The sequence below is a fragment of the Podarcis bocagei genome, assembly GCF_964188305.1.
Source record: "Podarcis bocagei genome assembly, chromosome: 16".
In the NCBI taxonomy this organism is placed as follows: domain Eukaryota; kingdom Metazoa; phylum Chordata; class Lepidosauria; order Squamata; family Lacertidae; genus Podarcis; species Podarcis bocagei.
Genome location: NC_138142.1, coordinates 34,939,368 through 34,962,160, shown reverse-complemented (window position 1 = coordinate 34,962,160; position 22,793 = coordinate 34,939,368). Strand labels below are relative to the sequence as shown.

The following is a 22,793-nucleotide window of genomic DNA, read 5'->3' as shown; positions in this document are numbered from 1 at the left end:
TAATAATAATAATACGGCAATATTCTTTACAACACAATGCTTATTTTCACTGATCTACCAATATATATTGGGGCAGAGTTTGGTAAGATGGGCGCCCTGAGCGAGGACAAAATTTGGCACCCCCACCCCCAAATATTTCTTATTTTCACAACAATTTTTTTGGTACAGTTGCTTTTTTATGGATATTTTCAGTGGTTACTCATATAAATACAGGTCATTCTTATTATTATCTTGCCCTTCCCTCTCAAAGAATATTGTAGACCAGCGTTTCCCAAAGTGTGGTACGCATACCCCAGGGGGTACAGGAAAGGGTTTCAAATGGTATATGACATATATATATATATATATATATATATATATATATATATATATATAATAGTATTATTAAAACTCCCCCCAAATTATCTTCCAAGAAGGGGCATGCCAGTAAAACTAAATTTTCAAACCCAATTATTGTAAGTTTGGGAAGTACCATTGTAGATAATGTAATACTTGTTTTCATTTATTTACACACATATATATTGATTTTAACATATTGCAATCAATAGGGGTAGCAGGGGTCTTTCATTTGTGTGTGCGTGTAGGTGTTTTATGAGGATGTTAATGTTTTATGCGACTTTTTAATGGCTTGATGCATTTTTGCTTATTTTTTTAAATGCAAGTCGCTTGAAGACCTTGTAGGAACAAGCGACTAGTAAATTTGATAATAGTAATAATATGTGCATCAAAACTTCGCTAATGTTGCTCAAGTGGTTGAGGTTAGGGTGTTTTCCTTCCTTTTCTGACCAGTTGGCACCCATCCTCAAGACCCCTGGATTCTAGGCCCAAAGCAGGGAGGAAGGAGCAGGTGCCTCTGCTATGTAGCTTGGCTGGGCAGCTTGGATTCCTGAATCCCTTGAGAGGGAAGGGCAAGTGTAGCTCTGACTTCACCAACCTGAAAGCTTCCAGGTGTTTAGGACCGCACTCCTATCAGCTGCAGCCAGCACCACGGAGGGGAGCTTCCCTCATTTTGGGAAGGGATGTTACCTGCCTTTTATCCATGTGTCTTGTTTGTTTGGGGGCATGGAGGATGTTTTGCCTGTTTTGGAGAGGACCTTTCTGAGCATCGTCAGTGTCTCTTCTGTGAAATGGGTATTTTGTGGGGCCTGTTGCAGTCTCTCAGGTTTCCAAATGTGCCTGTGGAACTCCCCCCAAAAGAAAAGGTTGGGGACCCCTACACCAGGGGACTATACTTTTAAAACACATTCAAAGCACATACCCCTCTCGCAAAGAATTCTGGGCACTGTAGTTTGTTAAGGGTTGCTGGGGCAGGGAAACGGTACCCAGAATTATTTAAGGGACAGAATGTACTTTGAATGTGCCTTAATGTGTACAGAGCCATAACCTGTGGACATTTCAGTGCTCATTCTCACTGTTTATTAATTCTAACTCAGTGCTGTTTCATAGAATCTGGTGGCAGCTTTGCATTTAGCCGTAGTTTGGTCACCGTAGGCGAGAAGGAACCCCACGCAGGTGACCAAGCGAGCTGGCCCAAGTCTCCCCTCTTCTGTCTGGGTGGCTTCAAACATACGAGGCCTTACAAGGCGTGTTCCATCGCAAGGAGAGGTAAACAGGGAATCCTACTTTGTGATCTTGCTTGTTTCCAACTTTTAGTTCGTGCCAGCCTCCCAGCTTTGCCATGTGGGCCCCCCTGCACCCTGCTGAGCCCTGGCAGTGATGCGCTGGAACCTCCGGCTGTGCCAGGGCATTCTGCACACAGGACGGCAGAGCGGGTATCTCCGAGCCATGGCAGCACAGAGCAGCACCGCCGCTCCCGGAACCAGTGAGGGAACCTCGGATGGCACTGTGACAGCTGGGATCATAGTTATCGGGGACGAGATTCTAAAGGTGCGTGAGCTGTGGGAAGGTGTGGCAATGGCCCTTGTCTTAGACGCAGTGGCAGTTGGTGATGCCCATTGGGGGCTGGAGGCAGAGAGGGCAACAGTAGGCAGAGCCAGAGGCAGTACAGTGGTGCCTCGCAAGACGAAAAGAATCCGTTCTGTGATTCTCTTCGTCTAGCGGTTTTCTCGTCTTGCGAAGCAAGCCCATTGACGGATTAGCGGATTAGCGCTATTAGCGGCTTTTAGCGGCTTATCGGATCAGCTGATAAGCGGCTTAGCGGCTTAGAAAAAGGGGGGGAGGGAAAAAAACCCGCAGGAACTCGCAAGACATTTTCGTCTTGCGAAGCAAGCCCATAGGAGATTCGTTTTGCGAAGCACCTCCAAAACGGAAAACTCTTTCGTCTAGCGAGTTTTCCGTCTTGCGAGGCATTTGTCTTGCGGGACACCACTGTAATAGGCGGAGCTGGATTCTAGGTTTGTCCCCATCCTCCTTCCTGCGAGAGCCAATGCAATTTAGTCTATATCAGGGGTCCCCAAACTAAGGTCCGTGGGCTGGATAAGGCCCAAGGGACTCGTTTATCCGGCCTGCAGCAACCCCTGCCGCCCCCTCTTACTAGCGCTCCGCTGCACGGCTGCCCACTTCCGGGTCGGAGGAGCACTGGAAATAGCTTATGCGCAAGCGTTATGTGCGCATGCGCAAGCTTATTTCCATTGCCCATCCGGGTCGGAGTAGGCCCGTGCACATGTGCACAAGCTATTTCCGGTGCTCCTCCGACTTGGAAGTGCGCCGGAAATAGCGTGTGCGCACACATATGGGCACGCGCTCCCCCACCCTCTGGCCCACCGCGCAGTTGACGCTGGAAACACCGGCCCAAGGTGCGGTAAGTTTGCTGACCCCTGGTCTATATGATCTACATGGAACCCTAGCCGGTAATCTAAATCGATCTTTTGTTTTTATGAGATTTCATTAAGAGTTTTCATAATACAATTAAAAACAAAATGAAGCTAAACAAAAGGAAGGAAAAGAAGAATGCAAAGTCCTCTCTCAAAGGAAGATCTTAACTCTTGTCCCACATACAAAGAGGCGAGACCTTTCCAGCTCTCACCTGGGAGATCTTCCCTTCTCTGCCTCTCACGCAGGGTCCTTCATCAACCACCCTCTCCTTCATCTGCATGCAGACTCCTCCCTAGCCCAGAGGCTTAAGGAAGATAACAAAAACCAAAGCGGAACAAAACCAAGAGCTAAATTAGAACTCCCTGCCTATTGACATCGGGCAGGCGTCTTCACTGTCTCCTTTTCAGCACCAGCTAAAAACATTTTTGTTTAGACAAGCCTACCTAGATATTTTTATGATGCATTTGGGGGGGTATTTTGGTGGTTTTAATTTTTTTAATGTTTTATTTGGGGTGGTGGTTAATGAAGTTTTCACAATACTATAAAAAAACAAACTAATTACAGGAACTAAAAGAAAGAAACTGAAGAAAAAAGGAACAGGAAAAAAGCTACAAGATACCCCCTCACCACTACATGTTTATTTGTTTTTAACCAATAATCCTATTGTTCTTTCCTTTTTATATATAAATATTTTTATTGGTTTTTGTCATACAAAATTATAAAACATACAACACAATTTATCACAAATACAGTCTTATTTGGACTTCCCTCAACACCTCTGATAATCCTCCATCTTAATCACTTCTTATGCATTTCCTAACTTAATATTGCTTTTACATTCTTAACATAGCATTTCTCCTTTTCCATTTTTACAATATTTCTAATATTATTCCTCACAGAACTTCTTGTAAACCTACAAACGTCGTCTGATCGTCACAAATACTTTTCAAATAATCCGTAAATTTACTCCAGTTTTTGGTAAATTTCTGGTCCCACCGGTTTCGGATCCTTCCTGTTAGTTTGTCAAGTTCCGCATAGTCCATTAATTTCATCCTCCATTCTTCCCTCATTGGTAATTCTTCTTGCTTCCATTTTTGGGCCGATAATATTCTTGCTTCCATTACTGCATATAGAAAAAGCTTATATTCCTTTCTATTTATATCATTTCCAACAATACCCAGGAGAAATGCTTCTGGTTTCTTTATAAATGTATATTTCAACATTTTTTTCAACTCGTTATATATCATCTCCCAGAAGCATTTCACCTTTTTAAATTCCCACCACATGTGATAAAATATTCCCTCTTTTTCCTTACATTTCCAACATTTATTACTAACTTTATACATTTTTGCTAACTTCACTGGTGTAATATACCATCTATACATCATTTTCATCACATTTTCTTTTAATGCATTACATGCAGTAAATTTTAAACCTTCATTCCATAGTTTTATCCAATCACTCAACTGTATCCTATTGTTCTTTTTGTAAACCGCTGTGAGGTATTCTGCAATCAAGCGGTATACAAATATTATGAAATAAATTAATAATCCGGCCTCTGCATTTTGGACCGGTTGAAGTTCCTGAGTCATCCTCAAGGGCAGCCCCACGCAGATTGGATTGCCGTAATCCAGTGTGGATTATTAAGTGAAATATGTAATAGGATGCAGGATTTGGCAATATTTGTAGCAGACCTCTTCACACTGACAGCGCTCTTGTTTCGGCAGGGCTACACCCAAGACACAAATTCCTTCTTCATGTGCAAGAGGCTTCGCTCGCTGGGTGTGAAGGTGGCCAAGATTTCTGTAGTTCCTGACGACGTGGCTGCCATCGCCGACGAAGTCTCGTCGTTCTCCAGCAAGTTCACCTACGTCCTGACCTCGGGTGGGATTGGCCCCACACATGACGACGTGACTTTCGAGGCGGTCGCCCAGGCTTTCGGAGAGAAGGTCGTTGCCCACCCAGAGATGGTGGAGCTGGTGAAGAGGTTTTTTGGCAAGACGGGGGCCGACTGCCCCGAGATGAAGCTGGCCCGGATCCCCGCTTCGTCGCTGCTCAACTACGGCGAGGACGAGAAGACGGGCCGCCGCTTCCCCTACCCGCTCATCAGCGTCCGGAACGTCTACGTTTTCCCAGGCATCCCGTCGCTGATGAAGCGAGCGCTGGATGGTCTCGGCCACCTCTTCCGCAACGAGAAGACCCACTTCTGCTCGCAGGAGATATTTGTCAACTCCGAAGAGACCCTCATCGCGCCCATACTTGACCGGGCCAACGCCAACTTCAGACGTCGCACGAGTCTGGGCTCCTACCCGGATTGGGCCAGCAACTACTTCCGGGTCAAGCTCACTCTGGACTCCGATTCGGAAGAGGACCTGGAGGAAGCGGTCGCCTTCCTGATGAAGCACCTGCCGCCGGGGATCGTGGTGCCCCTAGTGGCCGATCCCGTCTCACAGGCAGCCCAGGACGTGTATGCCTTAGCAGAATCCGGTAGGGGAACACAGTCATACCTCGGGTTAAAGACGCTTCGGGTTAAATCTTTTCAGGTTGCATCCCGCGGCGACCCGGAAGTACCGGAAAGGGTTACTTCCGGGTTTTGCCGCTCGCGCATGCGCAGATGCTCAAAATGACGGCATGCGCAGAAGCAGCAAATCGCGGCATGGAGACGCAGGTTGCATTCTGCTCATGTTGCAAATGGGGCTCTGGAGTGGATCCTGTTCGCAACCAGAGGTACCATTATAATGCCTGGCGTACAGCTGGATCTGTGGGGATAGAGGACCATGAGATTAAGAATGCAGGACTGTGCAGGGGCTGAAAGGAGAGGCAGCGTGGTGTAGTAGGCAGAGCAGGGGTGAGGGGGACCTGTGGTCCCCTGTAGATGTTGTTGGACTCCAACTCCCATCAGCTCCACATGGCCTGTGGTCAGGGATGATGGGATTTGTAGTTCAGCGATGTTTTCAGACTCCAGCTCCCATCAGCCCCCAGCCAGCATGGCTAGTGGTGAGGGGTGTTGCCTAGAATCTGTTTCGGCTACTGACCCGACTGCTCCCCTGTTGGGATAGAGATAGCCTAACTTCTGTGGCCTACATTCTGGTAACCTCTAGGTTAGATTACTGGAATGCATTGTACGTACAGTGGTGCCTCGCAAGACGAAAAGAATCCATTCTGTGATTCTCTTCGTCTAGCGGTTTTTTCGTCTTGCGAAGCAAGCCCATTGACGGATTAGCGGACTAGCGCTATTAGCGGCTTTTAGCGGCTTATCTGCTGATCGGATCAGCTGATAAGCGGCTTAGCGGCTTAGAAAAAGGGGGGGAGGGGAAAAAACCAGCAGGAACTCGCAAGACATTGTCGTCTTGCGAAGCAAGCCCATAGGAGATTCGTTTTGCGAAGCACATCCAAAACGGAAAACTCTTTCGTCTAGCGAGTTTTCCGTCTTGCGAGGCATTCGTCTTGCGGGGCACCACTGTAAGTCTGTTTCTGAAGACGGTTTGGAAACTTCAGCTGGTGCAGAATTTGGTGGCCAGGTTGCTTACCAGGGCAAGATGGTTTGAGCATTTAACCTCAATCTTGGCTCGACTGCAGTGGCTGCCAAGTAGTTTCCAGGCCCAATCCAAAGTGCTGGTTTTGACCTATAAAGCCTTGAATGGCTCAGGACCACAAGGAGCAACTCTCTCCATATAAACACTCCAGGACTCTGCATTCATCCTCTGAGGCCCTTCTTCATGTGACTCCTCCATGTGAGGTCCAGAGGGTGGGGCAACACGAGAACGGGGCCTTTTCTGCAGTGGCTCCCTATTTGTGGAATGCTCTCCCCAGAGAGGCTTGCCTGACACCTTCATTAATTGGCTGATAGAACATGAGACTCTTAATCTCAGGGTCGTGGGTCCGAGCTTCACGCTGGGCGAAAGGTTCCTGCATCGCAGGGGTCTGGACTCGATAACCCTTGTGATTCCTTCAAACTCTGCAGTTCTATGATTCTAGACACCAAGCAAAAACGTTTCTCTTCCCCCAGGCCTTTGGCTCATTAAACAACCCATGGCCTTTTAAAGTGGGGCAGGGTATTGTTTCTGTTTGTTATTATGGTATTTTTGTGTTTTTATATTGTAAAGCGCCCTGTGATGATCCGTTGAAGGGCAGTATAGAAATTTAATAATAATAATGATGATGTCAAAGTTCACCAATGGTCAAGTCTTGTCAACTTAAACTACAGTGGTGCCTCGCAAGACGAAAAGAATCCGTTCTGTGATTCTCTTCGTCTAGCGGTTTTTTCGTCTTGAGAAGCAAGCCCATTGAAGGATTAGCGTATTAGCGCTATTAGCGGCTTATCTGCTGATCGGATCATAGGAAATTCGTTTTGCGAAGCACCTCCAAAACGGAAAACTCTTTCGTCTATCGAGTTTTCCGTCTTGCGAGGCATTCTTCTTGCGGGGCACCACTGTACCGTATAAGGTTGTTGTGAGTACAATGGTACCTCGGGTTAAGTACTTAATTTGTTCTGGAGATCTGTTCTTAACCTGAAACTGTTCTTAACCTGAGGTACCACTTTAGCTAATGGGGCCTCCTGCTGCTGCCGCGCCGCCGGAGCAAGATTTCTGTTCTCATCCTGAAGCAAAGTTCTTAACCTGAAGCACTATTTCTGGGTTAGCAGAGTCTGTAACCTTAAGCGTATGTAACCTAAAGCGTATGTAACCCGAGGTACCACTGTATAAAATATGGAGGGCAGAATCACGCACACCACCTTGGTAGCTCCTTGGAGGAAAAGGTGGCATATAAATGTAATATATAAAAGTAATAATGTTTTTAATTTTTTTTTTTATTATTATTTTAAAGACCCTGTTTCATCCTAGTTGCTTTTACCACTCTGTAGGTTCCCCTCTTGGCCAGAAGGTGGCAGCAGCAATTCGGACCATTGAGGAAGCTTTGGATAAGTACATTCTGTCAAAGCTTTGTGTCGGATTCAATGGGGGGAAGGACTGCACAGCCTTGCTTCACCTCTTCCATGCTGCTGTGCAGAGGTACCTTGCACCCTCTTCTTCCAGTATTTCTCATTAGGGCTTCCGTAGATTGGGACGCGGGTGGCGCTGTGGGTTAAACCACAGAGCCTAGGACTTGCTGATCAGAAGGTCGGCGGTTCGAATCCCCGCGACGGGGTGAGCTCCCGTTGCTTGGTCTCTGCTCCTGCCAACCTAGCAGTTCGAAAGCACCTCAAAGCGCAGGTAGATAAATAGGACTAGGTACCTCTCCGGTGGGAAGGTAAACGGCGTTTCCGTGCGCTGCTCTGGTTCGCCAGAAGCGGCTTAGTCATGCCGGCCACATGACCCGGAAGCTGTACGCCGGCTCCCTCGGCCAATAAAGCGAGATGAGCGCTGCAACCCCAGAGTCGGTCACGACTGGACCTAATGGTCAGGGGTCCCTTTAGCTTTACCTAGATTGGGACCAGGCAAGGGTTGTTGTTTTTTAAGCCTTTTCTAGCCCTGATTGCATAACAAATCACACAGCTTAGTCGTTTCCCAACTTGTGGAATTTTTCAACAAGGCAGCACAAGTTTCTAGTCCTCATCAGTGGCTTATCTGCATTTTTCTTCTTCCTTCCTCTTTCCCCCAATTCAGATTTGTTTCTTGGAAGAACGATAAAATACAAAAAATACAAATCAGGAGGGGCAGGTGCTCATTTGTGGCATTTTGAGGACCTCAGAATCAGGGCTTGTCCAGCACGAATTTTTCTGCCTGCAAAGGCAGCAGCTGTGAACAAGGATACATAAAGAGAACCTCCTTATTCCGAAGCAGTCTACCCCTGTTTGCCAGTTGCAAGTGGGGAAGGAGAAAGCACCTTTTCTTTCCTTGCCTGTGGACTTCCCAGAAGCTGGCCCCCATGAGGAATGGGGTGCTTTGGGGTGGCAGGGCAGACATAGCTCATTGGCGCAACACCTGCTTGGAATGCAGAAGACCCAGGTTCAGTCACTGCATCGCCAGTTAAAAATAAAACCAGTTACCTGCTAAGAGGGAAGAAGTCCCTTCTCTGCCTGAGAACCCTGGAGAGCTGCACTGCCAGTCAGAGAAGGCAATTCTTGCCTAAAGGGACAAATAACCTGGTATAAGGCAGCTTAGTGTGGGACGCGGGTGGCGCTGTGGGTTAAACCACAGAGCCTAGGACTTGCCGATCAGAAGCTCGGCGGTTCAAATCCCTGTGACGGGGTGAGCTCCCGTTGCTCGGTCCTTGCTCCTGCCAACCTAGCAGTTCAAAAGCACGTCAAAGTGCAAGTAGATAAATAGGTGCTGCTCCGGCAGGAAGGTAAACGGCATTTCCGTGCGCTGCTCTGGTTTGCCAGAAGTGGCTCAGTCATGCTGGCCACATGACCCGGAAGCTGTATGCCGGCTCCCTCGGCCAATAAAGCAAGATGAGCGCCGCAACCCCAGAGTCGGTCACGACTGGACCTAATGGTTTGGGGTCCCTTTACCTTTTAAGGCAGCTTAACTGGTTCCCACTGAAATGAAGGGTCCCTGTGTTCTCTCTTTCCCACCCAGGCGGTGTCCGGAGAGGTCGGAGAAGCTGCAGGCTCTTTACATCCGGATCGTGTCCCCGTTTCCCGAGATGGAGGAGTTCATCGAAGACACAGCCCAGCGGTACGAAACTTGTACTTTCATTCCGGGGGGCTGGTGTGAAGTCCCTTAACAGGCAACAAACAAAACGATCGGCACCTTCATTTGTTGTATCCCCGTATTTTGTGTTTGTTTCATTTTGAGTACCGCCTAGAGTACTGCACTGTAAGCGGGCATTCTGGAGGATTTGTTTAGGCCCCAACATCCCGGCAGGACTCCTTGCTGTTTCCACCATAGCTGTCAACCGTCCCTTCTTTGGCGGGAAAGTCCCTTATCCCAGCTCCATGCCCCGCTGCTGTCCCTTATTGATGATGTCCCTTAAATTTCCCGGGTTTCAAAGGAAGCAGCTCCTCTCCCTCCCTCCCTCCCTCCCTGCCGGCCAGGGAGGAGGGAGGCTCCAACTGTGTTGCTTGGCTGCGTTGCTCACCCAGTAAGGAGTCTAAGAACGACTGGGGGGTGGAGCTTGCATGCCTTGTGCCGATCAAATCGGCCACGTTGCCTGGGGACTCGCCTTTGCTCAGCGCTTCCCAGCGGAGAGGTGACGGTGGTTTTCCTTGCTGCATCCCCTTTGCCAGGTTGCTGCGCTGTGGGAACCACCGCTTGAGGCTTCGTTTGGCTGCTGGCTGGGCTTTCTGCCTTTGGCTTGGAGGGGCTCAGAAGATGAACATACCTGTGCCCGGAAAATCCCTTATTTTGGCTGCTGATCCCTTATTTTCGAGGCTGCTGGTCCCTTATTTTCAAATCTGTAAGTTGACAGCTATGGTTTCCACCCAGATCTAAAATGCAGCAGTCCCCAGGGATCACCATCATTGTTATTAAATCTGTTGCAAACGAAAAGGTCTTCTTTGTTCGGCACCAAAAAAAATAATGTTGGCATCAGGTGAGACTCCCTCTTCTACCTCCCGCAGGTACAACCTTCAGATGTGTAATGTCCACGGGAACATCAAACAGGCGCTGGGCGAACTGAAGGCGCAACAACCACAGCTAGAGGCTGTGTTGATGGGCACCCGCCGCACAGACCCTTACTCATGCACCTTGACGCCCTTCTGTATGACGGATGCCGATTGGCCCCAATATATGCGGGTCAACCCTCTCCTGGTATGTAGCAAAGGCGCCGTGGCATGTCAAAAGGGGCTGGGTGGGTCTGTCGGGGTTCCTCAGACGCATCTCGCCCAGTAAGCAGAGATGATGATGATAAATTTATTATTTATAGCCCGCTCATCTGACTGGGTTTCACCTGCCACTCTGGGCAGCTCCCAACAAAATATTATTATTATTATTATTACAATGGTACCTCTGGTTGCAAACAGGATCTGTTCCGGAGTCCCGTTTGCAACATGAGCAGAATGCAACCCGCGTTTGCATGGGTTGCGATTCACCACGTCTGCGCATGCACGTGGCGTCATTTTGCGCGTCTGCGCATGCCCGAGCGGTGAAACCTGGAGGTAACCCTTTCTGGTAGTCGTGGGACATAACGTGAAAACGTACAACCTGAAGCAAACACAACACGAGGTATGACTGTATTAATAATAATAATAATAATTAATAAAGCATTAAAACATCAAACATTAAAAACTTCCTTAAACAGGGCTGTCTTCAGATGTCTTCTAAAAGTCTGGTAGTTGTTCTTCTCTTTGACATCTGGTGGGAGGGCATTCCACAGGGCGGGCGCCACCACCGAGAAGGCCCTCTGCCTGGTTCCCTGTAACCTCGCTTCTCGCAGGGAGGGAACCGCCAGAAGGCCCTCGGCACTGGACCTCATTTTCCGGGCTGAATGATGGAGGTGGAGATTGCAGCTAAGGGTCTGAGTGTGGAAGGGGGGGAGCCTGGCTTCATGGCGTGGCTCCCCCGGACTGCCACCAAGCACCCTGGTATCAGCCACAGATTGAGCTCTGGGCTTCAAGGGCACCATCTACGCTGCTGTACCAACATCGCAGGAGAATCCTATCAGTTTACCCCCACCCCCACCCCATGGACCAATCCCGGCCCTCCAGCCCCTATAAAACATTGGCTTCAGATCTTGCTTCTCAGATGTCATCTGCGCTATGCACTTAAAGCAGGCCTGGCTAGAGAAAATTTACTTCAGCTTGCTGCTCTTTTATTAGTTGCGCTAATAAGGAAGACAATTCGCCTCCTTCGTGCTATGTAAAAAATCCAGAACTCTTAACATCTATATTTCTTTTTTAGTATTCTTCTCTTGTTCACTGAGCTTACTGGTGATGACCTTTATCCTTTCGTATCTTGTCATCTAAACCATTTTCCTGGCCTTATTTATCTCCCTTGTCTCCCATGTGTAACAGAGGTTTGCTAAAGTGTTATCCTGGAGAATGCAGTATGTGTGGATTGCTAACAAAAAAGGATTGGGGGGGTCAGTTGCCTTGTAGGGGATAAATAGTTATTTGATCTGTTGTTATATGCTGTATTGCATTTGCAACCTTTGCGATAACTGCCTCTGACTCAAAAATGACAAAACATGCTGAATACTTTTTTTAATTTTTCTGTTCCTACATAGTATTATTGAAAGTAAATAAAAATATACCCCGAGAAAGGCATGGCTTCCCCAAAAGAATCCTGGGAACTGGAGTTTCTTAAAGGTGCTGAGACTCCCCTCATAGAACTACAATTCCCAGGGTTCCCTGGGAAGAGGGACTGAACGTTAACCCATTCTGGAAATTGTAACTGGTTTGTTTGTTTGTTTAATGCACCAGCCTTTGTCAAAAGATTTCAGGGCTGTTCACAAGATAAAAATACAATATAAGAACAGAACTAAATAGTTAAAGCAGAAAAAATGAAACGATACTGCCTCATCCCATAAATACATTTAAAAGGCTGTAGGATATTAATCCATCGTGAGGTGAATAGGTGTCTCCTAATGGCACCCTTAGGGATGCAGGTGGTGCTGTGGGTTAAACCACAGAGCCTAGGATTTGACGATCAGAAGGTCGGCGGTTCAAATCCCCGCGACGGGGTGAGCTCCCGTTGCTCGGTCCCTGCTCTTGCCCACCTAGCAGTTCGAAAGCATGTCAAAGTGCAAGTAGATAAATAGGTACCTCTCCGGCAAGAAGGTAAACGGCGTTTTGTGCGCTGCTCTGGTTTGCTAGAAGCAGCTTAGTCATGTTGGCCACATGACATGAGCTGTACGCCGGCTCCCTCGGCCAATAAAGCGAGATGAGCGCCGCAACCCCAGAGTCAGTCACGACTGGACCTAATGGTCAGGGGTCCCTTTACCTTTAATGGCACCCTTAACAAACAACAGTACCCAGGAGTCTTTGGGGGAAGCCATGATATTTTAAAGTGATATGATACAACTTTAAATGTATTGCGCAGATGCGGGGGGGGCTTGATCTGATCCATTCTATTCACTAGAGGAGACATCAACCGAGTTAGACTTCTCTTTTCCTTCTGAGTGCAAACCCTTTTCCTGCCTTTCTTAAAAACCGCATTACGTGCCTCTGGCCCTCCTCTGATCCTCTGTGCCTAGGAAGGTATATAGGTCTAAACTTGCCTTCATTTGCTGGATGGCTTCCTAGAGTAGAGGAATTTGAAGGAGTGTCATCCCTCCTGATTACGTTGCTCTCCTTTTCCCAGGACTGGACATACCGGGATATATGGAAGTTCCTTCGCATGCTCTACATCCCGTACTGCATTCTTTATGATAAGGGGTAAGAACAGATGGAGAATTAATAATAACAATAATATAGCAATACCAACATATTGACTCTACCCCAGCTGGGTAATTTGGGAGCCAAGGTCTGCGTGTGATAAGATCCAGGAATGCAGCTTAATCCAGAAAAAGCAATTAGTGGTTAATTAATGCTGCGGCACAATTGCTGACAGGAGCGGGACCTTTTCAGCACGTAGCGCCTCTGCTGGTTCCCTGCTTGCCACAAATTCAAGGTGTTACTATTAGCATATAAAGCTTTTAACAGCTTGGGACCGATTTACTGGTGAAATCATCTTACCTTCATATATGCCCACCCGAACCGCTCCGATTTGCAGAACCGGCACCATTAGGGGTGTCACATAATCCTCGTTCCACATTTGTAAGAAATTGATCTTTTAGTGTGGCAGCACCTACACTTCGGAACCCCCTGCCTGAGGCAGGCACCTTTGCTGGACTCTTTTCCAGCGCATTTTTGCCTAAGCGAGCCTACCCAGGCATGTAGGCATGCGTTTTAATCTGGGGTTTTGGGTGTTTTTTTTTGCAAATTGTTGATTTCAATTAACTTTTGAACATTTTAAATACAGTGGTGCCTCGCAAGACAAAAAGAATCTGTTCTGTGATTCTCTTCGTCTAGCGGTTTTTTCGTCTTGCGAAGCAAGCCCATTGAAGGATTAGCGGATTAGCGCTATTAGCGGCTTATCTGCTGATCGGATCAGCTGATAAGCGGCTTAGCGGCTTAGAAAAAGGGGGGGAAGGATGAAAACCCAGCAGGAACTTGCAAGATATTGTTGTCTTGCGAAGCAAGCCCATAGGAAATTCGTTTTGCGAAGCACCTCCAAAACGGAAAACTCTTTCGTCTAGCGAGTTTTCCGTCTTGCGAGGCATTCGTCTTGCGGGGCACCACTGTAGTTGCTTTCCACTCTTCTTACCTCATTGTTTCATTCTTTCCACAAACCATTTCATGGGTTGTTGGTTTTTTACAATCGAGCAGTTTGTTACCATTTTGTGCAAGGGAATAAATGTAAATAAACACCGTATTTTTCGCTCTATAAGGCGCACCAGACCATAAGACGCACCTGGTTTTTGGAAGAGGAAAACAAGGGGGGGAAATTCTGAATCCCAGAAGCCAGGATAGCAAGCGGGATCGCTGTGCAACGATCCTGCTTGCTGTCCTGGTTTATGGGATACCCGCGTGCACAATCCGGCTGGCTGTCCTGGCTTCTTGCTTGGCCGCGCGCAAACTCTCCCAGGCAAGGGGAGCCTTCATTCCCTGCCCAGTGGAGGCTGTGTGCGGCTAAGGCTCCCCCAAGAGCCGCGCTCCCTTTAAAGAGCATGCGGAGTGTGTGTGCGACTCTTGAGGGCTTTTCCCTGATGAGGAAAGGTCCCCAAGAGCCGCTCACATGCTCCACGCAGCTCTTTAAAGGGAGCGCTTTAAAGGGAGCTCTGAGCAGAGCCTCCCGTCTGCATTTGCTCCATAAGACACACACACATTTCCCCTTACTTTTTAGGAGGGGAAAAGTGCATCTTATAGAGCGAAAAATACGGTAAATGTTCTAAGGCACATTGGAGACGAAGCACCCCTGCTTGCTGTGGCTTACATCCGTCCTGTCTCTCTCCCCCACGCCGATCCCTCTTGACAGCTACACTTCGCTTGGGAGCATGAGTAACACACAGAAGAATCCGGCCCTGCGCTATACGAACGCCGCAGGGCAGGAATGCTACCGGCCGGCCTATGAGCTGGAAAACGAAGAGGACGAGCGCAACTCCCGCCACTGAAGCCTGGCTAGGCCTGATGCTCGTTGCCCCGGCAACCGCTGGCTAGCGCAGGAGAGCTGACAAGGCCCGAAGCCTAGCTTGGTTAAGGCTTGGTCCAGGCCGAGGCAAAATGGCGTCGGTGCCACCACTACCGCTGGGCCACCAAGGGGCTGCTCTCACACCAACAATGTGATCGGCCAGCCCTGTCCTTGTGACAGTTGGCTGTAAGCACCGTTCCGTCCATCATGTGAGGGGACAGTAGACCCTGGGAATAAACTAGTTCTTCAGTTGCCTCTTTGGGTTATGTTCTGCTGTGTGTTTTAACAGTGGGGTGCGGGCAAGGTGAAGTGAGATAGGGGCTCTGCAGGGTCCAATGGTGCCAAAGAGTAGCGCTCGAATCCTTTCTTTGACCTTCCCACACCCCCAAATTTGCCATATCAGGGGTAGGGAGCCTGGCGCCATCTTAGGTTACTGAACCACAGCTCCCATCACCTGTGGCCATGCCGGCTGGAGCTGATAGGACTTGGGAGTCTGGCAACATCTGAAGGGGCCACCATCCCTGTGCTAAGTGCTGGAACCAAAGGCCCCATCTATACTATACTATACGGCTTCCCGCAAAGCATCCTGGGGGTTGTAGTTTGTTGAGAGTTACAAGGAGACCCCACTATTCCCCTCCCAGAGCTAACAGTTTCTAGAGTGGTTTAACCCGAGCTCTGTGAGGGGCTACAAACTACAGCTCCCAGAATGCTATCTGTTTAAAGTGATACAATACTGCTTTTAATGTCTGGCACGAAAGGGGCACAAGTCTGTTTTTCAAACCTATTTGATCAAAATTCACTCTAGAAGCTATTCAACAAAGCTGGGTCCAGTTTTGAGGGTGCCCTGGGGAAAAGGTCCTGTGATTCGCCCCCTCCTCTGTCAAGCGAGCCGAGTGGGCCTTAGGGACAGGGAAGAAATGCAACTCGGTTCATATGGCTGCTTCACACCTCCTGAAACAATAAGGGAACTGAAACGCACGCTTCTCTGCATTGCAGTTCTCAGGCCAACAATAGAAAGAGCAAGGGAAGGGAAGGTAAAGGGGAGCAGGTGGCGCTGTGGTCTAAACCACTGAGCTTCTTGGGCTTGCCGATCGGAAGGTCGGTGGTTCGATTCCCTGTGATGGAGCAAGTTCCCGTTGCTCTGTCCCAGCTCCTGCCAACCGAGCAGTTCAAAAGCACGCCAGTGCGAGTAGATAAATAGGTACCGCTGCAGCGGGAAGGTAAACAGTGTTTCCGTGTTCTCTGGCACTCGTCACAGTCCTCCGTGCACCAGAAGCGGTTTAGTCATGCTGGCCACATGGCCTGGAAAGCTGTCTGTGGACAAATGCTGGCTCCCTCGGTCTGAACGGTAGATTCTTATCTGCTGCAGCCTTCACAGCCGTTGTAACATACCACTTGTTATCATCCGCCTGTTCTGCCATTGAGGACTTCTTGGATCATTCTTTGTCTAGCTCCTTCCCTTTGACCTTACCGCCTTGGGTGACCCTGCTGGGAGTAAGAGATTCCTGACCCCATAGTCGCCTTTGACTGGATTTAACCGTCCAGGGGTCCTTGACATACCTTACATAAATATTTGGCTAAAATATTTGGCTAAATATTTGGCTAAAATGTGGATAGCAATGCATATATTAGTGAAAATAACATACCAAAATGCATTCTGTCAGGGGAAACTTTTGCACAGGAAGATGTGTATACTGGGAGAAATTTGCACTAGAGCATAGATTTATTTTTATGAGGACTTTTAAAAACAGATTTGCAGACTGATGTGGAGGATTGAATACTAGAAAATTGAGAAGCAGAGAACTGGCACTGAAACTGACCACTCTGCCCAGCCCTAGTTCAGGGCAGCCCTTTTAATTACCCATAGTGCCCCAGTGTGACAGCACGTCAAGGACTATGGGTAGTTAAAAGGGTGGGTCAAAGTTAAAAAATGAATTTATGGGGGGAACCTCAGGCGTTGGGACCTCAGCAGCTCAAGGCTGCCAGAAGTTGACTCGACTGTTGTTAATATCCTTGGGAGTGGGGAGAATGAACACAATAAGGGGGTCTGCCCCCCACCCCCATGTCGGGATTGGCATCGATTTCAGTAGGGTGGAACAATGTAGGTTGTGAAAGCAGTTAAAAGTGGCCTTTTTTGCCCCTGCATAGATCGAAACTGCCCTGCCTAGCCCCTCAGCTGCCTATAACGTTAAAAAAAAAAAACATTTTGGTGGTGCAGTCCCCCGCATCACACCTGCATTGTGGCTAACAGCTTGCGCTGCGCACGAGGAAGACCACAGACCTCAAACCAGTGGTTTTCTCATGACGGGAAGGAAGCGTAGGTCACCTATTGAATTTCAGGCCGCTTTTCTAACAGGCACAGATTGCGCCTTGTCATAATAAACCCGCAAAAACAACTCTATTTGAAAGAATCGGTGATGGGGCTTTCCAGCCTATAATGTAGGATTCTGTGACACTGAGATTCCCTTGTGGTTTGGAAAGGGTTTCCGGGTGGGGGGTTTCTCTCCACATGTGACAGAGAGGGGACTGTTCTGGCATTAGGCTAGCTAGCGAGGGCCAGGCCTCAGCAGCACTCAAAGCGGCCTTGTGACCTCTCGGATAACTGAGAAGTTTCCAGCGATTTGCACGAAAGGACAGCGTCGGCACCACACGCCTGCTTAAAGCCAGCTCTGAGCCAGCCTCCCCAGAGTTGAACATGCATCTTCCTTTGCAGAGGTTTGCAGCCCCACGTCCGTGGGTCTTGGCGGCCCTCACAGGCCCCTACTTTAGCCGCCCAAGGGCCGCACGACCGCTTGCCCTCCCCTACTACAAAAGCGGGAATGTGGTCAGTCTGGGTTACTGGGCCCTGCAAGCTCTCCGCGAATGTCTGTACGTCCTCCTCTGCTGCTGGTGTCTGAAGGAGATTCTGGACTGAAGGGTGTCGGTCTCCCATGGGTGCCTGGCCTTGTGGGCTGCGCCATGCTGAGATGCCAGGCTCCTGCGCCACCTTACCCTTCCGGGCGAGCCTTTGCCCCAGGTTTTCCAGATCTTGAAGATTCCTCCTGGCTGCTACATTGTAAGCCACCATACCATGTAAGTTTGTTTTTGTTTTTTACGCTTCTCAATCGCCTAATGCAGCTTTGACCAACCGAGACTACAACTCCCATCATCCATTGTCATTTGCCATGCTGGGAATTGTAGTCCAAATGATCCGGAGGGAACCAGTTTAGGGAATGGAGTGATCATAAGCGTGCTGGGCTTTTTTGCTGCCTGCCTGGGACCGCAGAAGTGGATAATACTTTGCCATGCTGTAATGCACATTTGGGGGGGGAGAGATCTAGTTTAACAAGGCTGCTTTTGCGTAATATAAAAAGCTGCTCTCTGCCAGGTCTGGCTATGCATCCATCTCACCAGTGATGTCCACTCTGACTGGCAGCAGCTCCTCAGCATCTCAGGCAGAGGTCCTTCCACTTACCAACCGCTTTGCTCTTCTTCAGCCTGATGCCCCCGCCAGATGATGTGAGACTACAACTCCCATCATTCCCTGCCAGCTTAACCAATTGTTCTGAATGATGGGAGTTGTGATCCAATAGCATCTTTTTAATGGGGTCTTTTAAATGGCTGTAACAGGCCCTGGGACCTTAAGGTAAATGGTGAGTAGGAAATCAAAACCCTACTACTACTATTTAAAAACAGACAATTATGATTTAATACTACTACTGATCTGGGACGCGGGTGGCGCTGTGGTCCTACTGAGCCTCTGGGGCTTTCCGATCAGAAGGTCAGCGGTTCGATTCCCTGTGACGGGGTGAGCTCCCGTTGCTCGGTCCCTGCTCCTGCCCACCTAGCAGTTCAAAAGCACACCAAAAAGTGCAAGTAGATAAATAGGTACCGCTCCCACGGGAAGGTAAATGCCATTTCTGTGCGCTGCTCTGGTTTCGCCAGAAGCGGCTTAGTCATGCTGGCCACATGACCCGGAAAAACTGCAGACAAACAGCGGCTCCCTCAGCCTGTAAAGCGAGATGAGCGCCACAGCCCCAGAGTCGTCCGTGACTGGACTTAACTGTCAGGGGTCCTTTATCGTTTTATTACTACTGATAATAATAATTTCCTACATTTATATCCCTCCTTTTCCTCTAAGGAGCTCAAAGTCCGTTGATGGTTCTCCTCATTTAATCCCCACAACAACCTGGTGAGCTAGGCTAGGCTGAGAGGCAATGACTGGCCCAAGGTCACCCGGTCAGCCGCATGGTTGAGTGGGAATTTGAACCCAGGTCTCTTCCTGGTCCTGGTCTAGCACTCAAACCCTTGTAAAACTGGGGTCACCAGCATCAAATGATGATGATATAGATCATGGGTAGGCAAACTAAGGTCTATGGGCTGGATCCGGCCCAATCACCTTCTAAATCCGGCCTGCGGACGGTCTGGGAATCAGCATGTTTTTACATGAGTAGAATGTGTCATTTTATTTAAAATGCATCTCTGGGTTACTTGTGGGGCATAGGAATTCGTTAATTTTTTATTTATTTTTTTCAAAATATAGTCCGGCCCCCCACAAGGTCTGAGGGACAGTGTACCGGCCCCCTGCTGAAAAACTTTGCTGATCCCTGATATAGATCATAGAATCGTAGAGTTGGAATGGACCACTAGTCCAAACGCCTGCAATGCAGAAATCTTTTGCCCCACATGGGGCTCGAACCCACAACCGTGGGATTAAGAGTCTCACGCTGTAGAAGAAGAAGGAGAAGAAGAGTTTGGATTTGATATCCCGCCTTTCACTCCCCTTCAGGAGTCTCCAAGCGGCTACCATTCTCCTTTCCCTTCCTCCCCCACAACAAACACTCTGTGAGGTGAGTGGGGCTGAGAGACTTCAGAGAAGTGTGACTGGCCCAAGGTCACCCAGCAGCTGCATGTGGAGGAGCGGAGACGCGAACCCGGTTCCCCAGATTACGAGACTACCACTCTTAACCACTACACCACACTGGCTCTCAGCTGTACCGAATGAGCTATACTGGCTGTGTTCTACTTGTATATTTGTAAATAGAGCAAATGCCACAGGGACCTTTAAGGCTCCCTGACTGTCTCATCCAAAGAAAATAAACTTTGTAGTGCTGCCCCCTAAACTTCTGTCTGCTCCAGGAAAAGGGGTGTGCACAGCAATAAAACACACACATATGAGTGTGAAGGGCAGGAGTTTGAGACTAGGAAGGTTTTTGCTGGAGAAGCCAGCTTCCCAAATAAATAATAAACCAAGTAGGCTAACCAATGACAGGCTAGAGCAGACATAGGCAAACTGCGGCCCTCCCGATGTTTGGGACTACAATTCCCACTATCCCTGACCACTGGTCCTGTTAGCTAGGGATGATGGGAATTGTAGTCCCAAACTTCTGGAGGGCTGGAGTTTGCCTATGCCTGGGCTAGAGTATAGGCAACCAGTGAACCCTGCCTGGTTTTGCTCACTAGATTCTCACCAGGAACTGTCTGATCAGAGGAACAGGAGTTTAGGACAGGATAGTCCCCCCCCCCGACTGAACTTCTATTTCGTTTCAGGCTCCTGAGATGTAAACAGGACCAAAATGAAATAAACCAGCAACACCCAACCACCGATATAACCCAGTTCTCCGAGAGCGATGAGGATAAACGACAGCTTGGCTCTGGGAAAAGGAGAGAGACAAAAAAAGCCGGTGTCTGCGCTGGATTTCCGTCAGCTGCCGGGCTGGGGACGACTCAACAGAAATAGAAGACTCCAAACAAAGATATACAGACTCCCAGCCTGTATCCGGCTGGCTCATTCAAGGGGGGAAAACAACGTACATTGTCCTGGAATTCCACCACTGCAGCTTAGGGAGACCTTAAGCCACAGATAGAAAGCCCTCCAGATGCGGCTGGACTACAATTCCCAGCATTCCCGAACCATAGGCTCTGCTGGGTTGGGGCTGATGGGAGATGGAGTCCAACACCAGCTGGAAAAAGCCAGTTCCCCCTCCTTTCCAGCACAATGCCAGTAAGTGCATTGGAGATGTGTTCCCTGATTGGTTGGGACATGTGTCTAGGAGAGGGTGGGAAAGTGACTGGACTACAACTCCCATCTTCCATGAGCCATTGGCCATGCTGGAAGTTGGAGTCTGACAACTTCTGGAGATGTCCTCTATCAGTATGCCTAGGAAAACAGGGCTCCTGGGGCAGAGGGAATTTCAGCCACTGCTGCTGGTGGTTTCGCATGGTGAGGATTGGAAGGGAGGCAGCTGAAATGTCCTCTTCAACACAGCTTTGAAGAACCAGGGAAGCCTTATTCTACCTTGCATGTTCTCGCGATGACTTCAGCCTGTTTTAGTGCTTCTCACACACACATGAACCATATTAAAGCAAAATACATGTAGAAACATAGTGCGCCAAGGCAAAGGGGTCATCAGACCTCTTGTCCCTGAGGTGCTGGCTTTCTTCATGCAGGGGGTTTTGTTTTGATTTTTTATGGGACGGGAGATTCATGTGACCCCTCCCCCTGCAATAAAACCATCATGCACAGTGGCATTTTGAAGTGGTCTGTGTTTGCAGTGATTATAGACTGAATCTGATTTTTAGAGAGGGTTGTGTTGTTTCTGATCCAGATACACAGTATTGCCTCTCTGTACCAATGGGTTCCTGGGGCTACACAGTTTTGCAAAGTTGGCTTCTTGCAATCAGAATGGAGTTGGGGTGCCCTGGACTGACTTTTCCCATGTTCCCCAAGCGAGTTCCCAGAGCACCCAAGAGGGGAAAGGTGCAATTCGAATATGCCTCCTGCCCCATTCCTTGGAAGCAGTGCCTGCCAACCCCTCCAGTTTCCTGGTTCAGCCCTTCCTCTGTCTCGAAGAAATGCTCATGTAGCCTGAAAAGCTAATAAATTATCTTTGAACACTGGCTATATTTTCATCAGCACTTCTTCACACAATGAACTTGCAGAACTCCCTGCCACAAGAAGTGGCAATGATGGAAACTACCTCAGATGGCTTTTAAAGAAGCGTTAGGTATGTTAGCAGAGGAGGATAAGCCTATCGATGATGATAAAAAATGAGATCAAAATGGAACTGCCATGTTGGGAAGCAGTCTATCTCTGAATAGCAGGTGGTAAGGACAAACAACAGTTAATGCCCATCATCTTCATAACACTAAGGTCCAGTGCGAGGGCCTTCTGGCAGTTCCTTCACTGTGAGAAGTTACAGGGGACCAGGCAGAGGGCCTTCTTGGTAGTGGCGCCCGCCCGGTGGAACGCCCTCCCATCAGATGTCAAGGAAATAAACAACTGACTTTTAGAAGACATCTGAAGGCAGTCCTATTTAGGGAAGCTTTTAATGTTGGATGTTTCATTCATTTAATATTTTGTTGGAAGCTGCCTAGAGTGGTTGGGGAAGTATATTATTATTATTATTATTATTATTATTATTATTATTATTATTATTATTATTTGCATAACCTGTGTAAGCTTCCCAGCAGCATCTGCCTGGCCACAGCTGGAAACAGGATATTAGGATAGATGGATTATTGGTCTGATCTGCCAAGTTAATGTTAATAAAACAATGAGATATACATATGGAATAATTACTGCAGGGTGGTGATTCGTGACATTGCAAGACTGGGGTCACCAAGCATTATAGAGCCATGAGCAGATTTCGATTTCTGAGCATGTTGCCGTGGGCACAATCCCTTTCGGGCACTTCTCTCCCTCCCCAGATCAGCCCTCCCCCAAAAGACAAAAAAAGTGTGCGCACTCAAACTTTTGCTTTTCTAAGTGATCTGGTTGAAATGTGGATCCAGTAGACTTAATCTGAGTCTTGGAGAGCACATGGCACTCAAAGAGGGTGTGGCATAGAACCCCTGACCATTAGGTCCAGTCATGGCTGACTCTGGGGTTGCGGCGCTTATCTCGCTTTATTGGCCAAGGGAGCCGGCGTACAGCTTCCGGGTCATGTGGCCAGCATGACTAAGCCGCTTCTGGCGAACCAGAGC

The 22,793-nt window shown here is 48.5% G+C and overlaps 1 protein-coding gene and 1 long non-coding RNA gene across 2 annotated transcripts; both read left to right on the top strand.

The window, feature by feature from the left end:
* Positions 1–384: 384 nt before the first annotated feature.
* Positions 385–15,082, top strand: FLAD1 (flavin adenine dinucleotide synthetase 1). The gene is made up of 7 exons (XM_081173644.1): positions 385–1,887; positions 4,503–5,262; positions 7,640–7,787; positions 9,297–9,395; positions 10,280–10,469; positions 12,960–13,033; positions 14,676–15,082. The coding sequence occupies exons 1-7, from the start codon at positions 1,717–1,719 to the stop codon at positions 14,809–14,811; spliced, it is 1,578 nt and encodes a 525-aa protein (XP_081029770.1). The 5' UTR covers positions 385–1,716; the 3' UTR covers positions 14,812–15,082.
* A 1,344-nt stretch (positions 15,083–16,426) lies between these two features.
* Positions 16,427–21,707, top strand: LOC308576282. Its single transcript, XR_014003166.1, has 2 exons — positions 16,427–17,900; positions 20,358–21,707. It is a non-coding gene; the product is annotated as an uncharacterized lncRNA (long non-coding RNA).
* The last annotated feature ends 1,086 nt before the right edge of the window (positions 21,708–22,793 follow it).

What these genes read in the sequence shown, in the direction of transcription:
- FLAD1 (XM_081173644.1), top strand. Translation starts at nt 1,717, where the DNA reads ATGCGCTGGAACCTCCGGCTGTGCCAGGGCATTCTGCACACAGGACGG. An exon ending in GTATGCCTTAGCAGAATCCG is followed by an intron (nt 5,263 to 7,639) that starts GTAGGGGAACAC and finishes ACCACTCTGTAG; the next exon opens with GTTCCCCTCTTGGCCAGAAG. An exon ending in TTCCATGCTGCTGTGCAGAG is followed by an intron (nt 7,788 to 9,296) that starts GTACCTTGCACC and finishes TTTCCCACCCAG; the next exon opens with GCGGTGTCCGGAGAGGTCGG.